Source organism: Lutra lutra, chromosome 11 (genome assembly GCF_902655055.1).
Source record: "Lutra lutra chromosome 11, mLutLut1.2, whole genome shotgun sequence".
Classification (NCBI taxonomy): domain Eukaryota; kingdom Metazoa; phylum Chordata; class Mammalia; order Carnivora; family Mustelidae; genus Lutra; species Lutra lutra.
Window position 1 is genome coordinate 39,099,535 of NC_062288.1, and position 22,201 is coordinate 39,121,735.

Consider the following 22,201-nt stretch of genomic DNA (forward strand, 5'->3'; position numbering starts at 1 on the left):
TATAACTTCATTTAACTAAGTATATCTGCAGTATTCCGATTTCTAAACAAGGTTATATTCTGAGATGTTGCGGTGGAGGGATGGCTGGTTAGAATTTCAGCGTATCTTTTTGAGAGGACATAGTTCAATCCATCACATCCGCCTCTCCCTGCCTCAGGCTGACCCCTCGCTTCTGGGTCCTGGGATGGTAACTCTCCAATAAAGTAGTTGCCTATTGGGTGCCTGGGTGGCTCAGTGGGTTAAAGCCTCTGCCTTCAGCTCAGGTCATGATCCCAGAGTCCTGAGATCCGTCCTGGGATCGAGCCCTGCATTGGGCTCTCTGCTCCGCAGGGAGCCTGCTTCCTCCTCTCTCTCTGCCTGCCTCTCTGCCTACTTGTGATCTCTGTCTGTCAAATAAATAAATAAAAATTTAAAAAAAAAAAAAGTGGTTGCCTATTAAGTTTTCCCTTATGCTATGTTTTCACTGAAAGGAATTCGTTCAGTGAGGTCATAGTCACCATCACCAGTTGGGTAAGTCAAGCCAGTGACAGAACCCCCATTTTGCTAAGGATACTGAAGCATAGGTTGAGAGATTTGTCCACAGTTTCTCAGTCATCCCGTGGCGGTCCTGGTCTCTGCTGTGCCTCAGAACCCAGTGCAACCCATCATGGGAAGAGTTCAGTGACCCCCACTTCTTTTCTTCTGCCCTCTGCTTTTGTCATCCCTAATTCTACAGGGAGAAATTCATACATGATTTTGAGAAAGACAGTGAAGGAAAGACAATGAACTTCCTTCCTTTTCTTTTCCTGATCCTCTATCGCAGCAAAGATTAACCTCTACTGTCTTTCAGCATTGAGTCCATTTTATAAAAGACAAGTTCCTCCTTGTTTGTTACAGCCTTAGAACAAGCAAACTACACACTAAAAGACTAAACTATTTTTCTCAACACAGTAAAAAAGATGTTGATCACTATGACCGAGAGTCCAGCTTTTAATTCAGACCAATTGAGGCTTACACCCTGGTTCTGCCACTTACAAATTATGTAATTTGGGTAACTTAACCCAAAATTTCTTAGGTCCCAGTTTACTCATGCCTATTACTAAAGGCTGTTGGGAGAATTAAATGAACTATTTTGACACAGGGCCTGGCACACAGTCAATGTTTAGTAAATGTGAATTTTTATATGAGCCGATAGCCTTTTTTCAAATCCTGTCCTAAAGCTTTTACCAAACAAAGGAATGGCCCATCTGGAGGCTGGTTGTAACACCCAGCCGGTAAGGCTCTCAGAACACAACCTACTGGGACAACTAGAAAAAGGTGTAGGTGTTTGAAGAGAGCCCAATAGTGAGTATTGCATTGTTGTGGTACAGAGGATGGAATTAGAACTGGGAATCTAATTGAACATCTTTATAGGATTAAAATGCTTTCAGAGAGTTGGAGAATATAAAGATATTCAATACTGAATACAGCAATTTCTAGTGAGGTGCTGGGCAGTGTCACCATGGGAACCTCTTGAAAGCTTTAGGAAAAAAAATGCTGCAAAACAAAAGTTTAAGCCTGCTGAACCAAAGAAAACAAAGCACACAGCAGAGATGCAAAATAAATAGAAGTGCAAAATACTTTAATTCCATACCTCTTGAGAAGTTCATGTTTTATAGTTTTCAAGTGTACAAGAGAATGTTGTTGTTCCTCAAATTTAAATTTCTCCACCGTGGACTTCATGTGGGGATGATTCACAACATAAAGATACACAGTTTGGTCTAAGGTGGAAAAAAGGCATAATTTACAAGTATTATTATATTCCTAGACTTGGTGTACAACTTGGTCATGTTCAAGCACTTTTCTTATATACCTTGCATTTGATCCCCCAGTACACCTGCTAGGATCCCCATTTTTTTTTTAAAGATTTTATTTATTTATTTGAGAGACAGAGACAGAGACAGAGTGAGAGAGCATGAGAGGGTCAGAGGGAGAAACAGACCCCCCCATGGAGCTGGGAGCCTGATGTGGGACTCGATCCCAGGACTCCAGCATCATTACCTGAGCCGAAGGCAGTTGCTTAACCAACTGAGCCACGCAGGCACCCTACGATCCCCATCTTATTGAGACAATTGAGGCTCAGAAGGTGAGTCACTCATCAGCAATTTCGCCACAACCAAGTGGCAGAACCAAGCCCAGATGTTTCTCAATGGTCTCCTGATCCTCACCTACATAACCTCTGCAACAGGAAGGTACAGAACTACAATGGTACATGGACACATGTGGTTTCCCAAGGTGGCCCTTCAACAAAAAAAGTGGGTGCATGAAAGCAAGCAGGTGCTGAGAATTCCTTTCTTTGAGAAATGCCAACATTGCAACACACGTTCAAGAAAGGTCAGGGCTATGTAAATATCTTAAAAGAAGGAACATGTCCCAGCTAGAGAAGAAAGTTCTGACACAAGTCCACCATCTAAGGCTGCAATAACAATATTTAATGATCCCAATGGACACAGAAGTAAGTATGAAGCCAAGAGAAAGAAGACTAGTCAATTCTGGGTACTGCCAACCTCGAGAATGTTCCCCTCTGTTCATATTAAAATGTGAACTGCTGGGGACAGCATGGAGAGTAGTAATACGTTTTTTCAAAATACTGTTTTCTGACTTGACAGAAGCTCTAGCTCAGAAGAGCTCTGGAGTTTGAAAGAGCCTGGCCCCATCCTCCCACTGCAGGGCCTGGTCTGTATTTATGTTCCTTATTCCATTCTTGACAAGTTCCCGATCACATAGACTAAGCACCAGCCCTGAGATGCAGGGGTATACTCAGAGCCCCTGAAACACACAGGTACCTTAACCCTACTTAAAGAAAGGCACTCCCTCACAGGTGACTCTTTTAGTCTGACCCAGCTCAGTTCCAGGGCCTGAGGGTTGGCAAGCAAAGCCTGAGTTGGATTTCAGCCCCCACGTGGCCCTTCAGCCAGACACTGTTGCCAGACACAGCGTGAGCATTATATGTGCGGCGCCGGTTTTACCCCTTCTTTAGGCTTCTACCGGACCCTTCCTTCCATATAACAGATGCTCAGTAAGAAAATTTTTGGTTTTTGTCTTCTCATTCCATTTCGATTTATGGGTAATGTTTTGCCCTTATTAAATGCATAATTAAGGGAAGTGACTAGTAACTAAAATAAGATTGCAACCATAATATATTCAGCTTCTGAAAGTCTGATTAAATGCTTGAGGGTTAATCTGTAAACTGGCTCCATCTCAAAAAACAAAAACAAAACGAAAGAAAAAAACAAGCACCTACTCCCCATGCCTCAATAATAATAATAATAATTCACCCCTAACATTATCCCATGCAGTAAAATAGCTCCAGGTTAATCTGGTCACTCATTATACTTTCTCCAATGAAGGTGTTGGGGGGGGGGGTCAGACAAAAAAATGGTGACTCATATAATTTAAACAGAGCTTGGAGCCCTAATTTCACCCAAGTAAGGGATATAGGATTAGAAAGAAGACCACTGGGTTCTACTTCTGGCATTGCCTTTTATTAATGACAGATATGAAGTCACATGTCGCTGCATTTCTTCAAACTTCATTTCTCCATCTATAAAACTGAGTGTTAATATCTGCCCTATCTCATGGGGCTCACTAATTTACTCATTCAACACATGTTCATAGAGCACCTACTATGCAACAGACACCGTTCTAGACTATGGGAATCCAGCAATAAACAAGCCACACATGATTTTATGGTGATTATATTCCAGAGAAGAGAACACAGAGGAAATAGTAAATACAAGAATACTGGAGAGAGGAGATGTCTTCTTCATAGAGTGGCACCCACTTAAAGAGTGACAAGCTTGGATCTAAAGATGTGAAGGAGCTCACTACAGGGCAACAGTAGGAGAAGAAAAGAAGGTTGGTAACATTTAATATTAATAAAGAACTTTAATTGTCATTTTGATGAGTGCTAAAAGAAGGACTATACTGAGAAGAAATAAAATAAGGTTCACACCTGGAAACAAGATAGTGGAAAGGCTCCCTGAGAAGGTGACATTTAAGCTGAAGCCTGAATGATGAGGAAGAATAAGTCAGAAGTGGTGGAAAGACATTCCATTCAGCAGGAACTGCAAATGCAAAGGGCCTGAGGCATGGAGCATTTTTTTTTTTAAGATTTTATTTATTTATTTGACAGACAGAGATCACAAGTAGGCAGAGAGGCAGACAGAGAGGGAGGAAGGGAAGCAGGCTCCCTGCCGAGCAGAGAGCTAGATGCGGGGTTCGATCCCAGGACCCTGGGATCATGACCTGAGCTGAAGGCAGAGGCTTTAACCCACTGAGCCACCCAGGTGCCCCGGCATGGAGCATTTTATAGGTCTAAAGGAAATCTAGTGTGGCTGGTCGAGGGGAAGGTGGTATCTGGTGAGGTTGGAGAAAACACCCACATGCCAGAATACACACAGGTAGTTCCTACCCACTCTGGAGAACTGAGATTCTCTGGAGTTATGGAAACAATATGACGAATTTTAAGAAGGGAGGGACATGATGAGATTTGCATAAAAAATAACTCTTGCTTATGAAAATGGATGGAGGTGGTATATAAGAGGGAAGGTCTAGTCAGGGCACCATTATAGAATCCAGGGAAGACATGCTGGGGGCTTGGGATGGGATGGAGGCATCGAGGACAGAGAGAGGTGGACAGCTTGGAGACATATTTGAAGGGTAAATTGGACAGAACTTTGGAACTAGGTGACTGAATGGGGCAGGAAGAGGAGAAGTATCAAGGTTGGGCCCAGTGTTTTATTTTGAGGAATAAGTAAATTATATGAAAATTTTAAAAGGAACCCACTTATTAAAAATCAACAAGCCGGGGCACCTGGGTGGCTCAGTGGGTTAAAGCCTCTGCCTTCGGCTCAGGTCATGATCTCAGGATCCTGGGATGGAGCCCCGTATTGGGCTCTCTGCTCGGCAGGGAGTCTGCTTCCCTCTCTCTCTCTCTTCCTGTCTCTCTGCCTACTTGTGATCTCTGTCAAATAAATAAATAAAATCTAAAAAAACAAAAACAAAAACAACAAGTCTATTGGTGCAGACCAAAGGAATTAAACAAAGATCTGTTGGATGAGTAGATTAATCATTATTAATCAGGGGCGCCTGGGTGGCTCAGTGGGTTAAGCCTCTGCCATCCGCTCAGGTCATGATCCCAGGGTCCTGGGATCGAGCCCCGCACCCGGCTCTCTGCCCCTCAGGGAGCCTGCCTCCACCTCTCTCTCTCTGCCTGCCTCTCTGCCTACTTGTGATCTCTGTCAAATAAATAAAGGGAATCTTAAAAAAAATTATTAATCATTCATTTTTTATTCAATAAAATCACTTCAACAAATGTATTCTTAACAATACATTGTAACTCTCGTATGTATTTGAAAGAATTAACACACAATTTCTTTAAAAAATTCCAAACTGCCACACTTCCATTTGACCTTCCCTTCACATAGCTACTATGAGTGAGGTCTCACTGTTTTTATTTTCCATGTGCCCTATAGACTCACAAATATCTAAAAATTAAATTAGTCAGGAATGATGAACTGTGAACAAGTAGCAAATCACACCAGAAACTGTTGTGTTAAAGTAAGTATAATGTATTAATATCCTAGACTTTTGCAACAGTTTTTGTGTGATATAATCCATTGTTGTTAAGCTCAAGCTTTTAAAATGTACAATTTAGTGGTTTTTGGTATATTCACAGAGTTATACAACCATAACCACTCTCTAGCTCCAGACCATTTTTATCACCCAAAAAAGAAAGCCCAAACCCATTAGATATCATTCCCCATTTCCCCCAGCCCCTGCAAACAGCTAAGCTACTTCCTGTTTCTATGAATTTGCCAATTCTGCACACTTGATATAAATGTAATCATACACTATGTGGCCTTTATGATTGAATTCTTTCACTTAGGATAATGTTTGCAGAGTTAGTCCATGTTGTAGTATATGTCAGAACATTATCACTTTTATTGCCAAATAATATCCCATTGTATATACATTCATCACTTGGTGAGAATTTGGGTTATTTTTGCCTTTGGGGTATTAGGAATAATGCTGCCATGAACGTTTGTGTATAAGTTTTTGTGTGGACCTATGTTTTCAGTTCTCTTGGGGACATTCCAAGGGGTGGAGTTCAGGGATCGTATGGTAACTCTGTGTTCATTTTGAAGAATGGCCAAAATGCTTTCAAAATTGGCCACACCAACAAAGTGTGAGCGTTCCAATTTCCCCATATCCTTGCCAACATTTGTCATTGTCTGCTTTTTTAAAGATTTTTTTTTTTTTTAATTTATTTGTCAGAGAGGGAGAGAGAGCGAGCACAGGCAGACAGAATGGCAGGCAGAGGCAGAGGGAGAAGCAGGCTCCCTGCCAAGCAAGGAGCCCAATGTGGGACTCGATCCCAGGACGCTGGGATCATGACCTGAGCCGAAGGCAGCTGCTTAACCAACTGAGCCACCCAGGCGTCCCAGCTTTTTTTTATTATTATTATTATAACCATCCTAGTGGGAATGGAGTGCCATCTCATTATGGTTTTGATTTGCATTTCCCTAATGACCAAGGATATTAAATATCTTTTCATGTGTTTATTGGCCATTTGCATATCTGTTTGGAGATGTCTACTAAGATCCTTTGTCCATTTTTTAATTGGGCTGTCTTTTTGTTGTTGAGTTGTAAGAATGATTTATATATTCTGGATACAAGCCTCTTATCAGATATATGATTTGCAAATATTTTCTTCCATTCTTTGGGTTATTTCTTCACTTTCTTCATGGTGACTTTTGAAGCAGAAAGTTTTTAATTTCTATGAAGTCTAGTTTATCTCGTTTTCTTTCATGTAATGTTTTCTAATGTCACACACAATTATTTTCAAAGGACTTTGAGTTTATATGTTAGATATCTGAGAACCATCTCCAAACTGGTTTTGAAGGCCAAATGGAAAGAGAAGGAGATAAGAGGAAGAAGGAATGACTACCTTCTAGTTTCCCTTCTTTAATGTGGGGTTTACAAATGTTTGGTACACATTTTATTATCTTACAAATATACCTTCTTCTGGTAAAGTAGAATTTTCCTTCCTTTCACATACACATTGAGTCATGGAGGTTGAGTGTCTTTTATTTCCCTCATTTATCCCTTATTTTTAAACATTCAGGCTTTACCTTCGTCGATAAAAGTACTGATTCCATGTGGGTTAAATGATGCTTTGTCAAAATCACCACTGATGTTTAGTGCCTGGACTCTTGGGTTTTGCTCATTCAGATCCATCAAGAAAATTTGTCCTGGCTCATCAGGTGCAAAGCTTGGCATGCCTGGATATTTTAATCCCTGTAAAAAATATAAAATAAGTAGCGCATATATCCGCTTCACAATATTTCATATGGGAGCTCAAATCTCAAAGCCTAACAAAAATATTCAAAACTCTGCATTTCTTTTAGATTTCTGGGATTTTTCATGCTGTTAGCTGATGCCATTATCTGATCTGAGGGATTACCAATGACACTTGGGCCATTGGGAATGGGAATGGGAATGTGGGAAGAACCCATATTCAATTACTCATATAGAGAGAAGGGATGAAGCCAAAAAGTGTAATGCAAGACACGAGGCTGGGTTACTTTGTGTGAGTCCCTCAGCCTGCCTATGCCTCTGGTTCCTCATTTATAAAATGAGAAAAAGTATAGGATTGCTAAGCCCTGAGAGTCTGTCCTTTATAGTCCTGATAGTCAGCAACTAACCCTCCTTAAAGCAGAGAGAAGGGGTACATGCTTTCATTGTATTGCTCCCACCCCTGTATCCGTTGTATTAGATAGTCACAAAGAGTGGAAGCAGCCAAGAATTCACATAGGGAAACGAGTAACATAAAGCTGACTATTTCTTTCTTTCTTTTTTTTTTTTTAAGATTTTATTTATTTATTTGATGGAGAGAGAGAGATCACAAGTAGGCAGAGAGGCAGGCAGTGTGGGGGACTCCCTGCCGAGCAGAGAGCCCGATGCGGGGCTCAATTCCAGGACCCTGGGATCATGACCTGAGCTGAAGGCAGACACTTAACGACTGAGCCACCCAGGCGCCCCTAAAGTTGACTATTTCTGACCTATGTTGTCCCTATAGTTATGTCTGAAAATTTGGACATGAATCCTTTTCTTCAAATATTGTAAAAAGTTTATGTCAGTAACTTGGACAGTGGCTCTTTCTCCTGGAAGGACCAATTATGTGGTCTTTTAACCAATAATAGGCAATGGGCCTTTGCTGCATCCCAGGTCATTGTGTGGAAACTGGGAGTTGGTTTGTGCTACACCAGTGACAAAACCTCTTCCTCCCTGACACCCTCCCCCATTACTCTGATATATATTAACATCAACAATGTTATATATTTTCTTGTACCCTCATTTCCATTTATAGTCAATTTAAATGATGTCCTTCTTACTCTATCTTCTGTCTTCCTTTCCCCTCCCTTTTTTATAAATACTCATACACATCTCCGCACACTTACTTACAATAATAGCCCTTCCATTGCCCTTCACCCCACCCCTGGGGGAATCAATCTTCAGTTGCAAACAACCTCACACATATCTTTGAGGATTTTTTTTTTTTTTAAGAACAGTTCTTCTTTCCCTAAATATTACCAGAAACCTGGCTTTCCCCCAGACAACAATGACATTGCAGAAGCCCATCCAAGGACACACTATTTTGGCTTCATTTTTTTTCTTAGGTCAGCCTCACCTGGAGGAGAGATTCCTACCAACTCCCCTTTCCCTGGTCTAGCTTGTAGATAGGACCAGTCTGAAATCAGGTAGAAAACTTCCTCTGCAAAGTTATCATCCCAACTTCAATCAGACCTTCAATACCGTTTGTCAATCTTTTGTTCATTCCAATAGTAATCTATTGCACTTCCCCAGGTATCCACCTTGATTTATTTTATTATCTTCCAGAGCACCCACCTTCTTCCTCTTTATTCTCAATGGATGACCTTATCTCCTATTTCTCCAAAGATAAAACCATGCCACTCAACACGAATTTCCTCTGATTCCCTCCTTTCTATCTTGGTAATTCTTCAATTTCATCAATTTTCTTCCTTTCTTCCTCTTCTCTTAAGGATAGCGTTTCCCTCTTCTGTTCTTAAGTTAATTACTTTCCCCACCTGTTTACGTGGTTGCCTGTTCTCGGGGCCCGGCCTTTAGAACTTAAAGTCTCTCTCCTGCTTTACTCCCCATTTCTCACCAGTGCCCCCTTCTTTTGCCTGAAGAATTGCTCATTTCTCCTTCCTTGAGACAAATCTTCTAATTTTACTACTCCTTCAAACGCACATTTACTTGCCTTCAGCTCTCACTGTCTGCTTTCTTAGAAACATCACCTGGTCTTGTCGCCTGCCTTGAACGGCTCCAAATCTCACCAATTTGTAGAAGCACCTCTATCTAGGTCATATCAGTGCTCTCCAGAATATCTCATTTGATAAACCCTCCCCCTTTCCTTATCTGTGTCTCCATGGAATCTGACACTCTGATGTACCCCTTTATTCCTTGTCAAGAAGTCAAAAGCAGACTTTCCAGATAGAAGTCCTTCTTTTCTTTCTGCCCCTTCCTCCTCCTATCCTCATCAATCCCTCTTTTCTTCTTGCTCTGTACTCTTCCCTTGCAGATCTTATTCATAAGGCTTCAGATATTTCTTCTATACCAATTATCTTCAGGTCTGCCCATTTACCTGGAACCTATCTCTGGAGCTCTAGCCTGCATTTTCAACTTCCTCCTCACAGCAGTTCCAAATCAAATTGACAGAACCAAAATCAGCATTCTCCCCCTGAATCCTGCCTCTCATTTGTGTCTATTATTCTCAGTTAAGGGCATCACTGTTCTCCCCCAGTGCTCTCAGGCCATGAAATTCAGTCTTTGAGTCTACCCTTTCCTCAGAGTCAGGCTGTCACCAAGCCCAGCAACTTAGGTCATGGTGATAATGGACAAAAAATATCAGAGACATCCAACTCTTCTCTTTCAACCAAGGAAAATTAAGCCCAGAGAAATAAATTGTCTAAGTCACTCACATCGTTAATTGAACACTCTTTCTGCCACATCATAAAGAAAGGTTTGACAGTGGAGAAAACTACTCAGGAAGACAGCTCAAGGAAGACCTCTTTAGCAAGTATTTTGGTAGTCTGGGTGTTAACAAAGGCACCGCCAGCTAGTTCAAAGACTGCGTGTTCTCAAAACAGAAATGATTTATTATGTAAATAAGGGTAAGACATTGCAAACATGCTTGACCTATTTTAAGTGTCATAATGAATGACAAGTAATGGCTTCCAAGTAATGGCTTCATAGGCACCCGGTTTTCTGTGTAAGGCAGTTGGGTAGGAATTTGTAGCAAGTGAGTGCAAGCAATTCTTTGGATATCATTTGCCACTGAAAATGGTGAAAATCCCCTAGAGGGGCAGCATCTCATTTTCCCCCGTAGGTGACCTGTGTGCATGTGTCGGTGCTGAACTTCTCTACTGCCCTCATTCACCAGCGCACACATTCAGTAAAAAGTCAAGCACCCTGAGCGTGTCAGATAGCACATCCAGTGCTGAGCATGGCCACGGACGCTCCACAAAGCTCTGGCCACAAGAAGCTTGAAACCTGGGGAGGCAGCGCTAAGAGAGCACGTCTGATATGATGTGGTAGGGAAGAGCCTAGGCTCAGAGAACATGAGGGACCACAGCAGAAGCACATTGCCCAAAAGGAGCCCTGGGGGAAGACTTGCCTGTGGAACTCAAGTGTGGCCACAGAAAGCCTGACAGAGAATGAGGGGCGGGCTCTGTCATGTGTGAAGAAGGCAGGCAAAGAGAAGCGTGCCAAGTCCCACAGTGAGGAAGCAAATAGCCCACTAGGCCCCTCTCTATAGACTGACTACCAATGTCACGCAGAATTTCTCACGAAAGCAGCAGCTTGCAAACATGTTCTGTGAGGCAAGGAAGGGAGAGAGGAAAAACCAAGAACAAGGACTTGAATCCACTGCAGTGCAAAGAGATTGAAAATAAGCAAAAAACGTCTTCCTTAGCCTAGAAGTCGTTTTGTTAGTTTGCAAAGAGGGGCTCTATGATTGAAAGCCCCCTGTTAATGTTTCTCCGTTAAAATCTCTAGTTTCTGAACGGCGACCGTTCAGTACTTTTAGATCCAGCGAAAATAGAAAAGAAGCATACAGCTGAACCTACAAATATTTCCTCCTAAAAGCAGAGAAATCTCCCAGCTACAGAATAGTCATTTTTAAAAGTCTATGTGGCATAACGCTGAACATCTAAATTGACAATAGAAAATTTAAGACAACAAAGGAAAAGCTTTTCTAGACAGCTTTTGCTTCAGTTTTGGTTTTGCAGGAAAACTAAGGAAATAAAATCCCTCCTACCCCCCCCCACCCCAACACATCTCAGCACCAACAGCAATTTAAAATCCAAAGGAAACCTTACTATACTGTGCATACTTGAGAATTTATAGACACTCAGGCCTTTAAGTGTTATTATATACATCCCCTTTTAGCCAAAAAGATATAGATTTTCAAATTCATGTTATTTGGTAGTTTTCTATTGGTTAAAATGGAATATTTAGGACACGCAATCCCAGGAATCTGAGTTCACACTGAAAATGGAGTCGTTTTGCTTGTTCAGAATCTTGGCCGCATTCCAACCTTCAACTGTTCAATAAATACATGGCAATTTCCATTATCTTCACACCATATATGTTTCAACTTATTGTATTTAATTTATTTATATTTATTTGTCAGTCCTTCACATAGCTTCCTGACCATCCCAAACCCTGTGAAGGTGGTATTGGAAATAAAATGCAGGCCCTTCTCTACTAGTCTTTGAAAGTTGGAAGGAATGGCAGGGAACCCAAGATGGCAAATGAGCAGGCTTTCAAACTGAGTAATAGGGTCAACATATGATTCACAAATATTGCCCGAATCCCAAACACGGGCAGGCATTGAGATAATACCAGTTAGTGAGGACATGACAACCGGAAACTCAGGTCCAACAAAATAGGGCAATGATGGGGACGGACACCAACAGGACAAACCTGAAGACTCGTCTAGGAATCAAATGGAAAGGAGTCGACATTTACTGAGACCCTACTGAATTTGTAACCCCATAGGGAGCTACCCACATGGTGGGCAAGCAAACCTGGCATTCCTGTGGTAATCCGATTAGCCCTCTGGAATCCTGTTTTGGCTTTTTTAGTTGACTGCTTTAACCACAGTTGGGATGAGGGTGGAGGGGTCCATCAGGCAGCCCTAGTCTGCAACGTTAATGTATCTATTTGTCTATTGAGTTGAGTGTCTGGGGGGCATGGAAAATACTCACACTGGAGATAAAAGCCAGCCCACTAGGAAGCATATCAATGTCTTCAGAGCCATTTTCTGCAAAAGAAGTGAAGGATCAGGAAGATGCATGAACGAAGGCTTAAAAAGTAAACCTCCCAGATGAAACTTTAGACTTCTTTTGGAAAATACATTAACTTTTTCAACTATTTACTTGGGAAACTACATTAACTTCCAGGAATCCCATAGGCATGCTACTCTACTGTAAAACCGGGGTCAGATTCCCTAAATATTAAATTCTTTCTTTAGAATTCAATTTTCAGGAGAAAAAAGCAAATAACGATAAAATAAAGTCATAGCCTAGATTTATTCTTCAAATAACAACTTCTAGGGTATGCCCTGGGAGATTCAACTTTATTCCCCATAGAAGACTGCCATGCAGATGGGTTTATAACATTTGGAAAGTCATCTTTGTGAGGGTGTCTTAAAGTCCTCTCAGCCAAACATTTCTCTCTTCCAACTTGTTGAGGTCTAAAAATATACCATTATTCGATCATATTGGGAAATTCTGGTAATTGTTATCCATTATAAAAGCAATAGGTCTTAGGAAAGACTACGAAATACAGGTAAATTTGAACAATTTAGTCAACTCTCTTTCTCACTAAGAGATGGTCCTAAACATTTTTCTCTGGAAAGAAATGGATAAGAAGTAAGTTATGATCACAAACAGGATGCAAAGGGGGCTCACAAGGCTCCTAATAGAGAGACAGACCCACAGAGGATGGGGTCCCAAACAGGCCAGACTGAGGGTAAAGGTAGTGGTTATCTAGTGTGGCAAACTGTATTTTACAAATATGGGAGAACCAACATGGATCATAGCTACATGCCCTTCTTAAAATGTGATGGTCATGTTCTTCCATCGGGAGGCAGGGTCTCTCCCCTTGAGTCTGGGTGGATTAATGGAAACTGCTTTGACAAACTAAATGAGGTACAAGGAATGCCATATGGCATACAAGGTAAAGCCATAACCACAGTTGCTGCTGGCTCACTCTCAATCTCTTTCTATCTCTTTCTCTCTCTCTCACTCTCTTCTCCCTTCCCTTCCACATTTCCCTTCTCTTCTCTTCTTCTCTCTGTCTCTGTCTCTCTCTCTGTCTCTGTCAGCTTGGGCCTTGGGAACCCTAAACTTAAATGTAGGAAGCCTGGGTACTTTGAAGCTATAGAGGAGTGACTATACAGGGACTACAGAAGGTAGAGAAGACACTAGAGGTGTCACAGGTCACTTCATTTCTCAACCGTTGAGTCACCCTAGCTGATGCAAATGGGAACAGCAATGAGCCCACTGAATGAACCACTGAGCCGTGTTAAAATTGCAAATTCATGAGCAAAATAAACATCATTTAAGTCAGTCACTCGGATTTAAGGTGGTTTGTTACACAGTTACAGTGACTGGTACATGTGGGGAAAAGGTTGCTTGGGGTAATGCGTGACTAGTGTGTCAAAAGGCAGTTGAGCAAAGAGAGGGAGGGAGGAAAAGAAAAGTGGGACAAAGCCAAATAAAATGCAAATTTGAATCAACAGAGTAATGAGCAATGGGCACTGAAAGTTAGAGAACAGAGGGAGATTTAATTATATATTCACTTACTGAAACTAATCCCCAACTAGTAGCTTGAAAATTAATCAGAGTGTTCCATTTTCTAAACATTCCAGGTAATCAGGATTTATCTATCTATGGTATCTTAAGGGCTTGAAAGACTTAGTGCTCTTTCCATCTGGAGTAAAACAGACATGGGGAGAACCCAGCAAATTGAATAAAGCAATTTAAAAAATCACATTGAATATGGGTTGGTTACTTTTTGAGCCAACTTTTTTTTCTTCTTCTTACTTTTTTTCTCTTGAACACTGCCTTTCAGTTGCTTTTTGCCGTATTTTCCTGCCCAATTTTGTTCTGGACATGGTTATTCTCGAGGCCCTGTCTTTGGCTGTTTCTTATACCACAGCATCCCTTCTACCTGTGCAATCTACTCCAGTCCCCTGGCTTCACTTCTACCCATATGCTATTGACTCTCTAATTTCCAAATCAAGCCCAAATCGTTCTGCCAATTTCCAGACCTTTTTATTCACCTGTACAGTGGACATTCCTACCTAGCTGTTTCATTTCTCATATTTAACATGTCCTGAACTGATCTGTATGTTTCCCCCTTGAATCTGCTCCATTTCTTATATTTTGATTTCAGTGGATGGCACTTCTATCCCCCAGGTACCCACCCCCTGAAGTACCTGAAGTGATCTTCAATGCTTTCTTTTTCCTTACTCCCTGAATCCAACGGATCACTGTCATTTGAGCTCTAGAACTGCCCCTTGGATTTGCACAGTAGCTTCCTAACAGGTCAGTTCTGTTCCCCTGCTACCACTCTCTGCACCTGCTGAGAGTCAGCATTCTAAATTGCAGAGTTGATCTTGTCATTCTCCTGCTTAAAACCCTGCAGAGGGGGCGCCTGGGTGGCTCAGTGGGTTAAGCCTCTGCCTTCGGCTCGGGTCATGATCTCAGGGTCCTGGGATCGAGTCCCGCATCGGGCTCTCTGCTCAGCAGGGAGCCTGCTCCCCTCTCTCTGTCTCTCTGCCTGCCTCTCTGTCTACTTGTGATCTCTCTCTGTCAAATAAATAAATAAAATATTAAAAAAAAAAAAAAAAAACCGGCAGAGGTGTCCCAGAGTTAGCCATAGAAATCTGAAACTTCTTGGTCCGGATTCCCAATTCTCCACATGCCGGCTCCCGTCTTGGCCTGCCGGCCCCCACCCTCTGACACGTGTGCCACAGTTCTCGCCTTTCTAGTTGCTGAAATGTGTCAGCCTCGTTCACCTGCCTGAGCATGTGCCGCTCCTTCTTGACAACCCACGCCTCTCCCACGCCACTTTCGCCTCCTCTTGCCTGAGTATCACAGGCTCTAGAGAAGAGCTTGGGGGCCACCTCCTCAGCCTTTGCAGCCTCTCCCAGTTCCCTTTAGTTCTCACAGCCATGTTACGTACATATAGGGTCACTTGAGACCACCTCTGCCAAGATATTTCATTCACACCTGGGCGGCACCCTTCTGCTGACGTGTTGATTTCCTACCAAACAGTCAGCCTCTTGGGAACAAGGACCAGTTTTCATTCAGCACTCCAGCTTTGCACCCAACGTCATTCCTGCCTTTTCACTACAGAAACTCTCGGTAAAAGCTGGTCGACTGACTAAATAAGATAAACCATGTTAGTTTCTTGATCTCTGTCTTATCTTTGAGTTAAACAAGTGGGTGTTAATTTCTGAGCATAAGGTGTCCTGAGTTGTGTGCTCTTTAGTCTGGTCCTTTTATCTTCTAAACACCGTTTAACACATGCTCTGACAGCATTAAACCACCTCAGTAATTCAGCTACAACAGGAGTGGGTGTGTTCTTGGGGTGTTGGATTTGTCTTTATTTACGGACTTAATCCAGAGCACAGGGATGCAAGTACTTTCTGTTCAGATGTGGAAAAGAGTCACCGGCTGATTGCAAGGTATTCCCACCCCTCTTTCCCCACCTCCCCCACCTGCGCTGCACCTGGCATGATAACACAGTGCCTCTTGGCAACAGTGGCACCTGCGGGAGTAAGAGCTCCCAGGACACCCTCCCCTGGGTGCTCCTCGTATACTTGTTAGCCTGTGCACAGCTATCATTAAAACCTCACCCAAGGGGTGCCTGGGTGGCTCAGTGGGTTAAAGCCTCTGCCTTCGGCTCAGGTCATGATCCCAGGGTCCTGAGATCGAGCCCCGCATTAGGCTCTCTGCTCAGTGGAGAGCCTGCTTCCCCCCATCTCTCTCTCTCTCTCTCTCTGCCTACTTGTGATCTCTATCTGTCAAATAAATAAATAAAATCCTTAAAAAAAAAAACAACCCACCCAACCCGAATGTTTATAGGAGCAATGTCCACAATAGCCAAACTATGGAAAGAACCTAGATGTCCATCAACAGATGAATGGATAAAGAAGATGTGGTGTGTGTATATATATATATACACAATGGAATACCATGCAGCCATCAAAAGAAATGAAATCTGGCAATTTGCAACGACTTGGATGGAACTAGAGGGTATTATGCTTAGTGAAATAAGTCAATTGGAGAAAGACAACTATCATATGATCTCCCTGATATGAGGAAGTGGAGATGCAACATGGGTGGTTTGGGGGTAGGAAAAGAATAAATGAAAGAAGACGGGATCGGGAGGGAGACAAACCACAAGAGACTCTTAACGTCACAAAACAAACTGAGGGTGGCTGGGGGGAGGGGGCTAGGAGGAGGGGGGTGGGGTTATGGACATTGGGGAGGGTATGTGCTATGGTGAGTGCTGTGAAGTGTGTAAACCTGGTGATTCACAGACCTGTACCCCTGGGGCTAATAATACATTATATGTTTATTAAAAAATAAGAAATATATAATTTAAAAAAACCCACCCATAAGTCTAAAACCAGTCTCATAAATAGATGTCTACTACTTTTTAAACTGTCAACCCTCTATGCAGCATAGTTTTGTCTCCTTGACTATTGATCATTTTCTACAGGCACCCTGAGAATATGTCACACTGAAACATTACGATCAATTAATATTATCACGATTTCCCATCTTGGAAAGAAGATTCTGAGAGCCAACTAAGAAAACAAATGCGACCTACAATGGAGTAGAAACAGATCTTGGAGATAGGGGAAGATGCTGGAGAGGAAAAGGGATGGAGGGGAAGATAGGAAGATACCAAAGACAATGGCTGTTTACTTCCTAATCCTGCCAAGGGCAGAGCCCCAGTCAAACTATTCGAATTTCATGTGCAGCTTTGAATAGATGCCAAGGGCAGCCAACTAACTTCCTGGTTAAAACAATCCTTGACCCGCAAAGCCTTGGAAAAAGAGAAACTCAATACAAAAAGATCTATGAGATATCATTTCTGGAGGTTAGAATTATTTCGCTTTTCACATTTTCTTCCCAGAAAGAATAATGGGAAGGAAAACAAAAAGAGGAAAGTTTCTTCCATCAATAAAATTAACCACAGAAGCCCAGATCTTTTTTTTTTAAAGATTTTATTTATTTATTTGACAGACTGAGATCACAAGTAGGCAGAGGCAGGCAGAGAGAGAGGAGGAAGCAGGCTCCCTGCTGAGCAGAGAGCCCGATGTGGGACTCGATCCCAGGACCCTGGGATCATGACCTGAGCTGAAGGCAGAGGCTTTAACCCACTGAGCCACCCAGGTGCCCCCAGAAGCCCAGATATTGAAGGAAACACAAATCAGAATTCTTCTTCAGCTCTGTTAACTGCCTACCAAGCCCTGCCTAAAATCCTTATTGGCTTTCCATTGCTTCATAGAGCTTTTAACTCATCAAATAGTTGGGTCTCGTGAAGTGTTCTCAGCAGTGATTTTTATTTAAATATCCAGCCTGCTTTGTTTTGGCCAGCTCTGCTTATTAATATTTCACCATTTTGCATCTCAGACTTTCGGTTTTCTGCTGCTGTTGTACTTTCCTGACGCTTCGATAACAAAACGTGTTGTCAGTAGATAAGAGAGGCAGAGTCACACGACAAAGATTCCAAGGCATAGGAGAGAACCATCCAGGCTCATAATCTGGGCCTGTCACCCTCTGGTTCTGGGCCACTAGGCAAGTCACTTCATTCTGCTGTGTCTCTGTTTCCTAATCAGCAAGGACAGCAAGCAGCACCCACCTTACAGATCGATTGTCAGGATGATGTCAATGTTTGTAAAGAACTCAGCAGAAGGTTTATAGACAAAGGCAATGGCATTATTTTTAGAGATGTATCAATATTGCCCTATTAATCATGATCCCAGGGTCCTGGGATAGAGCCCCGCATTGGGCTTTCTGCTCAGCAGGGAGCCTGCTTCCCTCTCTCTCTGCCTACTTGTGATCTCTATCTGATGAATAAGTAAAATCTTTAAAAAAAAATATTTCCCTATTAACAAATGTTTAGTTCTCCAGATATAAGACGGAGATATGCCGATAGACATTTGTTTTCTTTTGCTGTCAGCCCATTCCCAACCATTTTAGCCATTCTTTTCAAAATATTTAGATAATCAGAACTTTGATCTGTCTTACAACATTAGTCCCAGTTTTAGCTTCTCAACTCTATTGGAATTTTACGATCCGCGAGTCAGACGAGGCTTTAGCAATAATCTAGTCTAATTTCCCTACTACATTATTTGGCAAGCTCCTAGCTTTTGAGAGAGATATGTAGTAAATATGAATATTACTCCACAAAACAGTAAACACATGAGCAAATGTTACATGTCCTTTTTTTTTTTTTTTAAATCAAATGAAATCTCACCCTGTACCCAAATTCCGCTAAACTGAAGAGAAATTCAATCTCAGTCACTACTGGGTCTTCTGCCAGGGTTGTGTAAATATCGTAGGTGGCAAGTTTTTAAAAAGCAGAATATTTGGGGAAGTCCATCTGGACTTTATTCTATACTAGTCACCACCGAATTACTCACTGCCAAGCCAGTGTGTTCCCTTTAACGTACACAGTTCTGCCACTTCCAGGCCCTGGATGGACACACAATCTGTGCTGGGGCTGGGACACACATAACAAAGGATCCGGCATCCCCAAAGACACCTTGCAGCCATTCTTTCTGGGGTCCTGTCCACCCCCAGAATGCTGCCAGGCATGGGGAAAGGATCCCTGTTACTCAAAATACCTACATATCCTTATGCTTTATTCATCGGCACCTTCTGAAAGAGTTCGGTTTTTGAGAACAGAAGTCAGGAAGCAGCCTGTCCTCAGTTCATTCTGTTTCTAGCCAGCCCCACAAACCTCCTCCATGTGCTAGGAAGCCATTGGCCAAGGCTACGTTTTCTTTTCTTTTTTCTTTCTTTCTTTCTTTCTTTCTTTCTTCTTCTTCTTCTTCTTCTTCTTTTTTTTTTTTAGAAACCAAGAGAGGAAAACAAAGATAGAAAACCAAAATAAAAAAGACTCTTATTCTATCCGTCTCTCTCTCCCTTTCTCTCCATGTATACATATATGTATATGTAGTCAAAATATATCATATATAAAGAAATATATGTACCAAGAAAAAGAAAACACAAACCCATATCACAATAAACCATACTGTCATCCTGTCACATAATGATAAATAAGTCACAGTCCTTGACCCTAGGGAGTTTACAGTCTGGTAGTGAGAGAGAGAGAGAGAGAGAGAGAGAACACTGCTAGCTATAAAATAAAGTGTGTGGTAGATGTCGTAAGTGAATCAGAGTTTCAGAGCACTGGGGAGTTCAGAGGCAGGAGAGAACTTTGCAGCCTGATCTCAGCAAGCAAAGAGGAAGGAATCAGTGCAGGGGATTTCATGAGCAACCACAAGAAAGTGAAAAAGCACATTCTCCAGACAGTGAGCTGTTTGTCTGGTAGCAGTGCCATGGAGACCGGGGGGGGGGGGGGGCTTGGAACCCAGAGAAGCAAATGCAGCAGTAACAGTAATGGGGTGAGCTCAGCCCTGTGTAGGGCCACAGAAGGTGTTGATACCAACAAGTCTCAAGAGACAATGAGGGACGGGGAAACCATACGGCTCCTACATGTGGAACGGAGGCCCTTTGAGAACAGGCTTACCATACATAGGGGAAGTCTAGAAGAGCCAGTTGTGGGTGACGGGATGAGGGAGGAAAGGACAGAAATGGCAAACAGTTTAGACTGGAAAAGGAGGCCTGCAGTTTGAGAGGTTAGGGAGGCACCTATGGAGTTTTGATTTTTTTTTTTTTTTTTTTTTTTTTTAAAGAAATCTGAGTAGGCTGTGAGGTTCCTCAGGGTAAAGGCTAGGTCATATTTCTTTTGGTACTTGCAGATAAATTTAGAAGGAAACTGATATTTGAAGCCCAGAATACCATGAAGGAGAAAGAAGAAGAAAGAAAAGAAATAAGGTGGGCCCCAGAAGGAGACAGAGGGGAGTGAAGTAGCACAGAAGGGGCATTCAGTAAGAGACAAGATGTCCTTCAAATGATGGGGAGACATCAGTAAAAAAAAAAAAAAAAAAAAAAAAAGACTGGGGGTAAAGCCACAGATTTTGACACTCCGGAGGGCCCCTGGAGACCTAGGATGAGAGAGCTTCAGAAAGTGGGGCAGAAGCCCCTGGCAGGAGGCTCTAAGGAGTAGCAGGCAATTAATTTAGTGGGCAGCCTCAGTCGGGTGAGTAGTGACCAAGAAATGGCACTGTCACATACGTACCAAGTCCCTCAATAAGGTGGCAGCTCCGGGGCTCTACCGACCTCACTTCTCGAGATGCATTAGTTCTTTGTCTATAGAAGATAAAAACACGGGAGGTCAGAGCACGATATCCAAAATCGATGTCTAAATATTGTCTTTAATCACCTTCTTTTTTTTTTTTAAAGATTTTATTTATTTATTTGACAGATAGAGATCACTGAGGAGGCAGAGAAGCAGGCAGAGAGAGGAAGGGAAGAAGGCTCCCTGCTGAGCAGAGAGCCTGATGTGGGGCTCTATCCCAGGACCCTGAGATCATGACCTGAGCCAAAGGCAGAGGCTTTAACCCACTGAGCCACCCAGGTGCCCCTTTAATCACCTTCATGTTCATTAACTGTGTTTCTCACCATGTATGGATGCTATAACACGTAAGTAGGCACCTCCTTTTATTTACATCTATTTACATAATGTGGACTATAGCAGCTGATCTCACCCAGTTGAAAGCCTAAAATGCCATTATACATGGACAACACTTTTTGGCCTGATAAATGATACTGTAGAATAATATAAGTAACTGGACAGTATTATTACTTTAAATGTACAGAGTAGTATTATTTAATTTGTGAAGTATTATCTATTAAAAATCTGCACTTTGGCTCCCTTTTACTCCTGATAGCCTTGTCTTTTGACCCCTCCCCACCGAAATGCTTTCCCCAAATTCAAGGGTCTCCTAATAGCTAAACCCTGTAGCTTTTGCTTTAACTTCATTATTTAAAAAAGTTTTTATACTGACTTATTTTGCAAGTGCATAAAAGTTATCAGACTGGCCACAATGTAAACAACTGGCCAAATTATTTTTCAATATAGTGTTCCTGTTTTCACAGCGAACCATTCTTCTAAATACCAGGGATAATTTTAAATTTTTATTAGACTGTATTCGGGAAGATTCTACACTTAGACCTATCTTACTGTCACTTCTGTAACAACACACCTTCGATCTACCTTGTAATTATTATTTTTTATGATTCTCTCACTTGTGTGCACTGGGAACAAATGTAACAATAAACACTCTCAAGTTGAATTAGAAAGTATTCACAAAAGCCATCAGGCTTCTCAGTAGATTCTAATGTGAACTTCTGAGATCAGCGTTTGCTTGGAGAAATAAATAAAAGCAACTTAAAGACAAGTGAAGGCAAACAGAAGCTTTACATCCACTCAGAAATGCATGCTATACCTAACATTTCTTTCTAGCCCAGTATATTGGCTTCTCTTGAGATACTTCTGCCCATCACCACTAGATCTTCCACTTCAAAAGGTCCTAATTTTAACCTGCATAATGCCGGTGGTCACCACCTGCAAGTTTCAGCTCATATCCCTGCTGTCTGGCTAGCTCTTTTAATCTAAGATGAGCTCTGTTTCCCAGTACTCATCAGTGTTTCACTGGCCTTGGGCAATGTCTGAGTGGGCTGTAAACATCCAGTTGGCAGCCTGGTCCCCTCCAGGCCCAGCGCTTCCAATGGAGTTCCTTTTTTTTTTTTTTCCCCCCAAGAGCAGAATGCCAAGGGCAACCTGGAAAAGGGGGTGGGGGTGGGAGGCATGACTTTCAGAAAATAAATGGGGGCATTTCTGCTCTACCATCTGAAGAAAGGCAAACAGCTCCCTTTTCCACATCAGCGTTTCTCAAGGGATAGCTTGCTGGGTGGAACTGAGGAGTGAGGTT

The 22,201-nt window shown here is 42.2% G+C and overlaps 1 protein-coding gene across 1 annotated transcript in view; it reads right to left on the reverse strand.

The window, feature by feature from the left end:
• PON3 (paraoxonase 3) overlaps positions 1 to 22,201 on the reverse strand; it is a 29,256-nt gene that overhangs the window by 6,805 nt on the left and 250 nt on the right. Inside the window, exons 2-5 of the mRNA XM_047695432.1 lie at positions 20,506 to 20,576; positions 12,318 to 12,373; positions 7,155 to 7,320; positions 1,613 to 1,739 (exon numbers count right to left, since the gene is read on the reverse strand). Of these exons, the coding sequence (XP_047551388.1) occupies positions 1,613 to 1,739; positions 7,155 to 7,320; positions 12,318 to 12,373; positions 20,506 to 20,576 (420 nt within the window). The remainder of the gene's footprint in view (positions 1 to 1,612; positions 1,740 to 7,154; positions 7,321 to 12,317; positions 12,374 to 20,505; positions 20,577 to 22,201) is intronic.